A 13,006-nucleotide genomic window follows, 5' to 3' on the forward strand; every position below is an offset into this window, starting at 1 on the left:
AACAGACATCAATATCGCTGCAAACTGGTTTTAGATAAACATTATCTAAGCAAGCGAGAAATATTATGCTACCACCGGCGGAAGCATTACTGAGTTAAATCGAGAAACGTTGCAAATTTAACATATTTCAGATTATTGTTAATCAAGAAATCAACAGACACAACTATCATTCATACATGATTCCCAACCCACAAATTATCAATCGAGTGAACATCTGAAGCAAAGAGAGAAAGTCAAGTTTATTCAATGATAGAAACAATACTCATTCGAAAACGAGAAACAAATTGAATTATATAATTTTTATGATAGCTTTGCAACAGTAATTTGTACACGCAGAAGCCACAAACATACATCACTACTGAAATGCAAATTAATGTAAGAGTTTTCTACAGAGGGAATCAATACACACACACACAGCTCGAAAATACCTTCCCAACTAGTAGAATATTATTATTAATATCAATCGAGTGATCATCTGAAACAAAGTCAAAGCAACAATAAAGTAACAGCATGGGTATAGTTGTTAATGAAAAATCTGTCTCAATTAAAAAAAAACACCCTCTATATTCATACTCCCATAGACTATTGTACATGGTTGCTCTTGCACTAGCTGCTTCTGTAAGCTGTGTAGTATTTGCTCTGTATAATGAATGTCGTCAGTCGTAAGATTAAACATCGTAACAGCGTACAAGACAAGGACGAAGGAAAAATGGACCAGTGCTGTAGCCAGACCCCCTCCCCCCTACACCTCCCTAAGTCCCCGCTAACTTTTTCACCTGTGTACCCCCTACAGGGGGTGTCCTTGCGATTTCAGCTTTAGACACATGTTAGTAATGATATGTTAAGCTGTAATGATGAAACTATAACCATGACCCCCCCCCCCCTCCCATTTTTTCCAGCACTGCTCCAGGCTTGGGATTCTGGATAAACCACTGGTAACGGATACTTCAATGTGTCTCCGTTCTTCCTTCGTACTTGTCTCGTGCGCTGTTACGATGTTGAATCTTTGTACGTACCAACAACCCCAGTTCAGAACTGTTGTCGTAAGTCTTGTCATTATGTCCTTATTTTAGAAATTTGAAAGGCTACAAATAGTTATAGCTACCGTGTTGTGGATATTTATTCGGTTATTTGGTTTTTTTATATATACTATTTAAATTATTTTTTTATTTCTTCATCATAAGTGTCATAAAATTTTAATAGTTCTTCCAGCAGGAACGAGGGATTTAATGAATCTATATACACTTTTTAGAGTCATTTGGGATGTAGTTCGATGCAAGTTTTTCAATTTTTCTTTTGTGTTTAACTATAATGATTTTTAATTTTCAATTAACATTTCCAGCTATTTTAAATTTAATAGGGGACCTAATATTATCAATTAATGTGAGAATAATCTCCCTGGTCGTGTTTGCATTGATATCCACCTCAACTCTTGCGTGCAGAAATGCCTTAAAGAGTAAATGAAATCTCTCATCTCATTCGGTTTTATTCGTAATATTGCGCGAATAAAATGTTGGATACCAAGACAACTGAATATGAGTGTCACACGGGGTGTTTTACGCTGCCTTTGTACTATCGACCACGAACAGAACGCACCCCATAAGGAGGAATAATCAGATAGAACGAATTCAGGTTTAGCTTCCGCGGTTGCACGCTCTTGATAAACAAGAGAAAGCGAATGATGGTACCGCACATTTAATACTGGTTAATGTGAGCAGCAGACACCATAGCAAATTTGACATCCACCACGCGGATCAGAATAAGCCGAAGCCCTTTAGGCCAGGAAGTAAATTTAAGGCAAACGCAAGGGAACAACGCAAACATCTCAAATTGCTTGACAGAAGCGAAGCCATGCTGGCCACGCAGATAGTTACGAGAACACATTCTTCTGTGTTCAAGAATACGGGCTGTATCCGCGTACATCAACGTGTTATTTTCCGAGAAAAGTAAAATAAATGTGAAGACAACGTCAACAAACACTCCAACCGCGGATCCTTCGCTAACAGAGTTAACGTAACTGTTGATAACAGTACCGCAAATACTCCGAAATCGTACAAAACGAGAGCACATCCGCTGGGGCAATGAGAAGAACGCCGTTGCCATCTTCTAGCCGCCATTGCCATCATACGCGGGCGCCAGACGACCCCAGAATACACGCGAAGCGAAAGGAGGGGAGGAAGGAACAGGACCAAGCGTGCCTCTCTCTCATCGGGCGACAGGGCGTCAGAAGAACGAACACTGAACGACTGAACTGCTGACTACTGATGAAGAGCGAGGACAATCCATTCATTTCGCCTCGGCACTCCAAACCTACCAAACCGTCCGAAGCCCCAAACCCGTGCATGTACAGTGCGCACGGGCACTGCGCACAGGGAGAGGACAGAGGCATTCCAACACTTTTACTATGCTTTAGATAGCAGAAAATAGATAGCGCCGCTTTCGTTGCGCTAACATTCCGGCTTCCCTACGGCGGCGACGCTTCGAATCGCTTCGAAGCCTCGAACTCCTATTCGAAGCGAACTGTGAACGCATACTTTGGGCGTTGGCGAACGAGTTCATTCAATCCAAGCAAGTGAGTCGTGAAAACTGAACGGTTCATTCACGAACGACACATCACTAAATTGTAATCCTTGTAGGATTAAGCACAAGTTGCGGCGACAAATTGAAGTCATTACATAGATCCAGAAAGGGAGGATAGGTGCTTGTTTTAGATTAGCCTCTCTGTGATGACCAGTCTATATTGGGATAATTAGAATCGCCAAGCAGAAAAATCGGGGAACTGGGATAGCGGGACAATATACGGTTAAGGGAATCGTTCAAATTATCTAGGAAATCGGGTCCGCTAGAAGCAGGATGATAACAAATTCCAAGTAGCCGCCGTTTGCAAGTGGAAATCACAGACACCCGTAACATTTCCAATCATGTCTGAATGTTGATAAGGGACGAGTGGAAAGTGCTGGACACCGCGATGAGTACACCACCTCCCTTTCTTTGACCCCTATCCGCGCGGTAGACATTGTTACCCGTATCACCAACTTACTTAAACTATTGGTTTAGTGACGTCGGGTTTAAATCGATTCGCCAATCCTGGATCACCACCCCATGTTCTACCACCTGCTGCTGTGAAGCCTATGGCACCGCACATAGCAAACTTCCTGCACGGCGCATGCGCATTTCGCCAGAGTCTGCCAGAAGCGGTTGTGACCGGTAGGCCTAATCCCCGGTTCACGAAGAATTTTTCATCAAATCTTGGGTAAGTTTTGATTGATATAGTTACTAGAAGCGCCCAGGGGACGGATTTTATCGCAATGGGACGAATATTTGCTTCAAATATTCCATTTCGATCATCCACCCAAGCTACTTAAACCGGTGGTTTAAGACCGGTGTATTTGAATAGGACTGGAGCCACCGCCATCTAACGATTGTCACGGTCCTCGAGGACTGCTTCTTCGCTCTCGAGCTGGCAGTTCTTTTCGGGCAGTGTCCAAGTGGCACCACGCAGTAAAGACTGTTTTTTCCCTGTTGGATCCCTGTTTTTTCCCTGTTGGATCTGTTACTCGAAACAGTGCCTGAATGCTGTTGGAATACGAGACACCATGAGATACATTTATCGCTGGAAAGCTTCCTTCCCCCTCATCGTCACAAGGAGAATATGTGGCATCTCGTACACACTACTTTCACTGAATAACTGGCACCAAATGCCTGTGACATATGATTGTATATGGTTATTTATTTTGTTTCAGGTAAGCAGTTCTTCAACGCCACATGTGAAGAAAATTTATTGCTATACAAATATGTGGCTGGCATTAGCTTAGGCTTATGGCATACCATGCCATCCCCAACGCAACTGACCTTCATGAAACACACGAAAAACATGTCTGTGTAAGAGCTTGTTTCACCATAGGTTCATGCATCTTGTGGTTGTGTGTGTGGAATTTTTCACTTCTTTTTAACAGGGAATTCACACTAGTTCTGTTTCTTTTTAGAACCCCCTTCTCCTCCCAAATTTTCTATTGCACCCTTGGGTGTGCATAAAGTTCAGTGAAGTGGAACGAAATAATTAACATGCTCATCTTGTGTGCCAACGTAATGCATTTGCCCGGAACCTGTGAAATTGTTGCTTTGGGTGCTGGTATATCTTGCAAACCATCTCCCCATACAATTTCCTGAAGTTGATTGAAGCCACTGCATGTTCATCACTCATTACTGAAGTTAGGTGGTTAGTCATGCAGAGGCATCTATATTATTATACTACATATTCAGTGTTATGTCCCATACATCTGCTCCCATGACTTTGTCCTTCATGATGCAGTACTCACTTGGCATGTGTATGGCTTTGGCATGTAATGGTGCGATGATAATTCTAGTGAAGCTTACAATGCCAGTATGAAGTTGAGAGAGAAGCTTGTAAAGAATGAGCATGGAAAAATATGTAAGACCCCAACGAGGTGTGTAAAAGTATTTCCTCCATAATATATAACGTTGAAGAAATAAGCACAATGCAATTATTGAACAAAATACCAGCACAGGCTTGTTTGTAGCTGATGTTGCAGCTGTTCTTGTATGTATTTTCTTTGGTCCATTCCTGTTTGCTCCATTCTTGAAACACCACTCCCTTGAAACTGGTATAAGACCTCCTTCTTTATGAGATATTTGGCTCATTTTAACATCTATATTTTGTGTACATGGTCTCAATAAACTACAAATTCTGAATGGCTCAGCTATAGTGTAATGGCATTAAAGTGTGGTCATTTATTTTAACAAATATGACGTCTGTGATGTTAAGTGCATCATATCAGATGACAAGTATGCTCAGTAACTGTAATGACAAATATATACATTAGGTATGTTCCTATTTTGTGAAATTTCATCACAACAAGAGACAGTTACAACGGAACGATGAATCTTTGTGGGCTGAACAGAACAATCAATTTCGTGCATAGTGATTTGTACAATAATCTGATATGCTGAAATGCAGAAATAAAAGAGGTCAGAGTTAAGCACAGCTGCGCACCGCATTGACGGGGGTCACGATACTTCCACGTTCACAAGCAAGGACACCCTGGGTAACATGACGAAGACAGCGCTAAGCAAACACACGAAACACGCACACACATACACACAGGACGACGATGTAAACAGGCAGCACCCTGAGTACGTTTTCCGTATGAGTTGCGCTCCAAAGAAACACAGCCAGCAAAGGGTTGCTCTAACGCGTTGCAGGTTTGTGACATGTTGAATGTACCACGTGGATTTCTTAAAACTATAACACTGTAAAAGTTATGCGTGTGGAAGTCCCATGCAGCATAAGGCTATCCCTGCATCAATGTTCTTTCTGTTTAGATAGCCTACAGTGATCAAACACTTGCACACACGTTGCGAACATGACACCACGCTCGAAAGCGCATAAAGGACGCTGCTGGAATGCCCCAGCAATCGAGAGGCAATCTTGATCGTTGCAGTTCACCACACAGATCGCACTACATACGATAAATAAGCGATGGTCGATGCGAATGAAATTATTACATGCAACCACAATCGACGACCTAACACCGCAATAGCACAACGGTCACCTCCGTGAGGATACCTACTGCTGCCTTTCAAATAACATGGCAAACGCTCCCTATGAACTCTTTTTTAGCGACCATAACAACCATATCTCGCGGAGCTTGTCATTAACAGATACAGAGGTAGGTCTAACCACCGATTACCGACACCCTGATCCGCAACCACCTGCAGCAGCGCCAGCGCCATCCCAACTTTTCTTCCGTAACAATCTCATAATAATAATAAAAAAAAACGTTCGCGGCCCTGTCGTCTGCTACTTTCCCCTTCCCCTCAACCGTCGTGTGACAATGTGAATAATGCGCATGCGTTGTGGTCAACCCGTTGGACGGCGCTTCATAGCCGGAGAGATCACGTGATCGATTTAAACCCGATGTCACTAAACCAATCGTTTAAGTCGGCTGGTGGATACGGGTATGTATGTTATGGAAAATTTCTTTATTATGTATGTGGGCTTAGAACGAGGTCTCAACAAGAAATATTGCCACGAATCATCTTCAAGAAACTTCCAGGGCAGGTACGAAACGGTACATCTCATCCCGGCGCGTGCTGAAGAAGAAAGAAGATCCCAGACACATCGCCTGCTCTCTGGCAAACGCACGTGCAGTTTCTAGACTTTTAGCGCGACGCTTAAATGCTTGTGCGCTGCAGGCTGGAGCATTCATTCTTTGGACTCAGTTGTGTTCAGAGAGCTATCACTCTTGCGTTTTTGCTACCAAGTAGTTTAATAAACCGTTTGCTGTTTATTCGACGACTCGCCGGCCCATTTCGCTTCGTGACATTTCTGGTGGAGGTGCGGGGCATCCCAGGAAGCGGCCTGGAAGACCAACTTCGACAAAGCAGAAGACAGCTTGGCCTGCCTGCAGAATTCGGTCCATTAGAACCCCCTGAACGCAAGAAGATGATGACTGCGGAGACGAGTACCCAAGTGGCGCAACCTGTTGCCACGCCCATAGCCCCTGCCCGGTCGCCGAAGACATTCAGCTGGGAGTATTACGACGACGTGGACGATTAGGTCGACCACTACGCTCTGCTCTGTCCAGAGAAGGCCCCAGACCCTTTATCTTCGATCGGCGCGATCATCAAGGACGAGGTTCAGCAGGCAATCCAGACGTCATCAACCGCCAACCCCGACGCCGAAGTACCGAGACCAACCTACGCCGCCGCTCTCAGACAGGTGCCACCTACTCGCCCGCCGTACTACGGAAACCGTACTAAGAGCGGATTGCCAAGTTCAACACCTGGACTGACGACCAGAAGCTCGTCAGTGTCTATTTCTCCCTGGAAGGCACCGCGAAGACATGGTTCGAGAACCGGGAGACTTCGCTCACGTTCTGGGACGTCTTCAAAAGCAATCTCCGCGATGCGTTCGCTTTTCAACGACGACTGCTCCAAAGATCTGCTCCACAGACGAATCCAGCTGCCAAACGAAAGCGTTACTGGCTTCGTCGATGATGTGCTGCGGCTCTTCCGGCGAGCTGACCCCAAAGCATCCGAGGAGAAGGTGGTTCAGCAACTCATGAGGGGCGTAAAAGAAGAAATTTTTCGCGCCCTGTCCCGGAATCCACCCGCCACGACCGACGCTTTTCTGGACGATGCCGTCCGCATTGAGAGGACCCTGCTCTCTCGCGCTGCCGTCGACCAACAACACCAGGGCTATGAGGCTTGCTCCACGACCACTGGCCTCGACGTCGGATCGCTGAGACAGTTGCTTCGAGAGGAGGTACGCGAAGAAGTACGAGCTCTGCCCTGTCCAGAGAAGGTCCCAGACCCTTTATCTTCGATCGGCGCGATCATCAAGGACGAGGTTCAGCAGGCAATCCAAACGTCGTCAACCGCCATCCCCGACGCCGAAGTACCGAGACCAACCTACGCCGCCGCTCTCAGACAGGTGCCACCTACTCGTCCGCCGTATTACGGAAACCGTTGGACGCCTCCTCGGCCTGTTCAACCTCCTCCGAGCGTCCCGCCACGCTCTCAGCCGTTTCGGAAAACGGACGTTTGGCGGACTCCCGACTTCAGGCCGCTTTGCTACCACTTCGGAGAGGCCAACCACGTCTATCGCCTATGTCCCTACCGACGCCTTGGCCTTCCCGGGTTTTCACCCGACGCCCCCCGCCCTCAGCGCGGTAGTCGCCCAGCCGCAATTGAAGAATACCTACGGCAGCAGAATGCTTCTGCTGGCTCACGACGCGACCTGTCCCCGAGCGTCCCCCACCACAGCAGGTCGCCATGAAGAGCACGTTCATCGTCACAGGCAAGACGACTTGTGTGGCGCAGCCCTGACGGGGAAAACTGAATACTGCAGCTCCGGGAGGTGAAGCTGCGGACCGACGACAAGTTGCAATCCCTCCAACTCGACGAACAGCAACGCAGCACCAACACGACGCTCGAAAAATTACCAATAACCTGAAAGTACTTATCGACGGCCATGACATGATTGCGTTAATCGATACCGGAGCTGACGACTCCGTTGTAAGTGGCACGCTGGCTAAGAAGCTTCGCAAGATGCAAACGAAGCGGGATGAGCCTGACATCAGGGCTGCTGGTGGACACGTCGTAACACCGACTGGCCGATGAACTGCAGTCATACAAGTGCGTGACACCCAATATGTCGTCAGTTTCGCCATTCTGCCGAACTGCCCACGGGATGTAATACTCGGAATGGACTTTCTAGTCGAAAATGAAGCTGTCATCGACTTCACAATTGGAGTTATCTCTTTGTCTCTGACATCCCACGGATGTCTTAAAAGGAATCTCACGACATCCTGCGGAACGGGTCTAGCGGGACAAAAGACGACCCACGGACACTGTTTTGTCAGCTTCTCGAACATCCCATTGACTTCCCACGGCGGTCCCGTTTGAAAATGCGGGATGCGTGACGGACGACGGACGGAAGTACTCTTTCATGTTGAAATTTAAATTTTAAATTTAAATGATTTGTCTATTTATTATTAGTAAATTAAATATAGAAACCACATAAAGGACAGAAGTGATTTATTTTTACACATGATACATATACAAGGCACTTGTGTTGTTATGACGCTTACACCCCGCAGCAGTACCGTCCATAAGAACATGTGGTGTAATATAATGGGAGAAATTGTTGAAAAATTATATCCTGTCTCATGCGGCACACAAAATGAATTTGTACAATGTCTGTACAGCACACAAAAGTCATGTGATTAATATAGGCTCCCAAGCAGCACACAATAGTGGGCTCATATTGGCTGGTCATTGCTGATACGGGTCCAATATGGGACCCGATTTTCCCCATATTGGCTGAAAATGGGCAATATGGGCCCCGTATTGCCCAGTTTGAGCCAATACTGGGAGAATCCTGGCAATATGGGCCCCGTATTGCCCACTTTGAGCCAATATTGGGAAAATCCTGGCGATATGGGCCCCATATTGCCCGCGTACACCCCATATTGACTGAAAATACAGAAAATGGTACGTACCCGTGTTGCACAAATGCCCAAGCAGCACGGCAAGATTGAACGTTGAAGCGTGTGAAATACCCAATTCAGGACATCTTTAGATCCAACAACTTCCCGCAGATGATACACATTGTTCGAAACAGTCAACGCACTTGGCAATCCCAACGTAACGTTCGCTAGAATTCGACAACTCAACATTCCACGTTCTGGAAATGGCCGCCATCTTCCTTCGTGATGCCAATGCCAATCGGTCGAGCCGACTGAGAGCGAGTGGGTTGTTTGAGCGAAATCACGCGTCCTACAGCTAATGCGCATGCGCAACAGCTCGAACGGACGTTTCATAGGGCTAAAATGTCGCTGGTTGCTGTAATGATAATGGAATTGCGGCAGGTCAAGTAAAAAACACCATGTCTGATAGGAAGGGATGGCTCTTCTGTCAAATTAGGTGCTTTCAAGTTGCTGCAAGCAGTGTGAATTGCTCTGGCGTATGTCCGTCACAGTCACGAAAGTGTTTCGCTCCTTTGTAGTCTCGAAGCGCGTTGGGAATTTCTGAGTTCACAGAATGTTGCGATCCAAATGAATGCTTCTGAGGGATCTTTGGCATTGGCAGTTCCGTGGGACTGCTTGTGTCCTTCAGCAAGGCAGGCGTAGTTCTTTTCTTTTTTTGGCGAGGCCGTGTTTTTTTTTTTTAATCATGTGTAGCGGAGATAAATTAGATCCGCAGAAATAAAAAAGCAAAAATCAGAGAAAAGTATTATCAGTGCTGAATATTATGTAGGGTAATGCTTTATTATTACACGGACTCCCCGTTGGTGTAATCACAGAAATATTAGCAATATTGGCGCAAAATGGGCTTGCCAATATGGGCACCCGATATTGGTCCAATATGGAGCCTGGTTGCACTCCCCATATTTCTCCGATATCGGCAGCCCACATTGGGCCAATATGGCAATCTTGGCAACCCATATGGGTCCGATATTGGACCAATATTGGCGTGCTGCTTGGGCTAAGTCTTAAACGATGGAGAAGTGCTAAGTGGTCGGTGGCGTCAGTCGTACTACCTCAACGTATCCCTGTACAAAGTATAATGTGAAGTACAAAACAATTTAATCTGTACAAAATATAACGTGAACTAATTCAAAACGAATGAAGAAATCGTAACACTTCCAAATGATGAAATACTGGTATTATGCTAGATCATGAATATGCTCTTGAATCTCTTTGAATGAAACAAAAACAGTTTGTGGAAAATGAAGTGCTTAATGTATCCTAAGCCCTAAGCATCAATTCCCCAAATACACTCAAAATTATCAGAGCGAATGTATGTGTTCTCAATTCGGCAGAAATAAGTCATTTACAAGCGATTCGAATGATGTTTGGGGCGGACAAAAAAATTGCAGTAATCAACATGAAACGCAAATATTGCTGTGTACGCACACACACACACACAGTACAGACACATAAATAAGGTTTGGTACAGTCTTCAATTTGTGTAGCTTGATGCTTCCTTGTTGGCAACTCATTAAACCATTCGCGAGAGGTGTTCTGATGCATCCTGTAAATCACGACTTGATTTCTTCTACATTGTGTTGTACGCTGTGCAGGAATCTTGTCGTCATGTCAGCCGAAGCAACCTAAACATCAAGGGAAAGTAGTCTGAGCTTGAGATTCTACATCTATTGTTGATACATTGAGCTTCAAAGAACAAGCACGCCACATTGTGCACTTACATTACTCGAAAGTGGTAGATCCGGACATAATTGATTTACTCAGCGTGCCGAAATTTCAATTTTCCTTGCGTTGTTTCGGATGGGAAGGGTCGTTTGCTTCAACTATGTGGGCGGCGTCACAACTGCACCCAAGATGAGACACATAACACATGCTTGAAACAAGAGGCACACAAATTACGTTAGGAAATCTAAAACACACTTGTATTCCTCCAAGGTGGAATGTTAGGATATAAATCGCAGTTAGACGGCGTTACTCAAATAATACCACGATATCTGCTTTTCATGTGTGCCTGTTGATGTGAAGAGTGAGGAGACGCTGTTTGCCAGAGCACTAGAACCATTGAGCAGTACCTTTGAAACATGCACCTCATGCGCCGTGCAGTATGATCTTCCTATAGAAGAAATCCAGGGAAAATCGAAGCAAATAAAAGATGCACACCAGCGAGAAGTTCGACATAACTGACATTAAAGACAGCAACTGATGGTGTAAGGCAGGTCACTAAGGCAGGCGTTAAGGGTAAACTTGACCACCACAGAGCATTACACCAAACTGATCTTACCTTTGCACTTTTGAAGTTTGTTCTTTCCTCTGTAGTTGAAGCTTCACACTACAGGACACAAGACCTGACAAGGGAGAGTCGCATCACATCAGTCAAACGACACATGGATGCTAGCGGTAAACAGTTCACCTGAATTGCAAGAATAAAAAGCGGATTCCGGAATATATTACATTCAAAATCAGGTCGTCCAATCAGCATTTCCACGCCAGACGCAGAGACGAATACCAGACCGCTCCATCATCGCACCTCAAACCCATTCAAACAGCACGGGCGGTTAGTCTGGAGTGGAACATAGCAAGCACAAGTTTCGTACCTACGATATTTGCAAATGCGAAACGTGTGCGCACACACATAGTAATAATCTCTATTCGTATTCCAGCATGACCTATTACGAAATCAATTTAAAAAACCGCAAGAAACTGAATCCAGCCCTTTATCACTACAATTTAACTTCCGAGGCTACACTCAGATCCCTGTAGCATCGTTTCGATTGCACAATGGTAAGACTTCACAGTGCAACGACCATGACGACACCGGCGACACGGCGCAGGTGCATCCGTTTCCAGTGCTGGACGGATCATCGCCGGACAGCTTGAGCACGGCCTTTGAAGGGGGATATTCGCATCCGTATGGAACTTCCCAACCACATCTGCCAGGATGCGGACATGGATAACAGAGTTGGGGATATTATGGGACAAAATGTTCTCTATGCTGAAATAAACAGTTAAAAATAAAACATAAAAAATACAAGCTTAAAATTCCACCCGTCAAAACGTAAACGTAAAGCGCATCAATAGGTGGAGTCAACTCGAACGACTCCCAACACAGCAGGAACGCTATCGTTAAAGGTGACATGGGAATACTAAAACTGGCAGGTGTCGCCCCCTACCGATACTTCCCTGTCGACACTGTCCGTTGCGCTCGTCTGTGGTTTGAAATAGGGCCCCAGGTTCGCTGTCAGCACGCTGTCCCGGCTGACGCTCGTTTGGTTGTGAGACTGCGGTGGACGAACCTTTCTCTGAACCTTTCCAGTCTTTGAGAACGAAAAAATGGCTAAGGATCTCTTGGCGTTCAACTTGTGAAGAACCCATTAAAGAGGAAAAAATATGATTTTTCTGTGTGTAGCTGCTTCTTGAAAATCGAAATTCATGTGTACGGCCTTTGCGCAATGCCGCTCCCATTCGATGCAGTATTTATTCGTTACAAGACTTAGAGCTTAGTGCCGCACCGGCTCTCTTTGGTAACCAGTATGTGAAGTGTTTCAATGCGATGTTGTCCCACTGCTAGTGCCAAGTCTTGGATTCAATTTATTGATGGCGGCTATTTTTCAGACACTAGCTCTTCTAACAGTGGAGTTTGTGGGGGAAAACAAAAGGTCTTGCTGATCCAGAGTCATCCCTTCACTTACGAGACTGTGGTGTCCATCAGGAGCATCGTCCTGAATAAGTATGTTTACTATAACGCGAAAGTGCCCTTTCAACGCAGAATGTTTCAGGCATCAATGTATTCGTCTCTTATTCTGGCGTCACTGCTGATGATAGCTGGCAGATGGATAAGCTGAAACATTTCATTTCTTTCAAAGGAGGACAGCACGACCATTAGATTACGTGAACTTCGGGTGTTGACGCTGGTCTCTTAAAAAAACTCTGAAGTGGTTGATAAACCTGTAAAAACTGTATGTGTTTCTGAAAGCTTCTAAAATGTAGGCTTC

General features: G+C 45.3%; 1 protein-coding gene across 1 annotated transcript in view; it reads left to right on the plus strand.

Annotated features, from left to right (window-relative positions):
• LOC135392954 (uncharacterized) overlaps positions 1-13,006 on the plus strand; it is a 262,911-nt gene that overhangs the window by 139,905 nt on the left and 110,000 nt on the right. The window contains exon 7 of the mRNA XM_064623587.1: positions 12,627-12,741. Within this exon, the coding sequence (XP_064479657.1) occupies positions 12,627-12,741 (115 nt within the window). The remainder of the gene's footprint in view (positions 1-12,626; positions 12,742-13,006) is intronic.

This window comes from Ornithodoros turicata, chromosome 4 (assembly GCF_037126465.1).
Source record: "Ornithodoros turicata isolate Travis chromosome 4, ASM3712646v1, whole genome shotgun sequence".
Classification (NCBI taxonomy): domain Eukaryota; kingdom Metazoa; phylum Arthropoda; class Arachnida; order Ixodida; family Argasidae; genus Ornithodoros; species Ornithodoros turicata.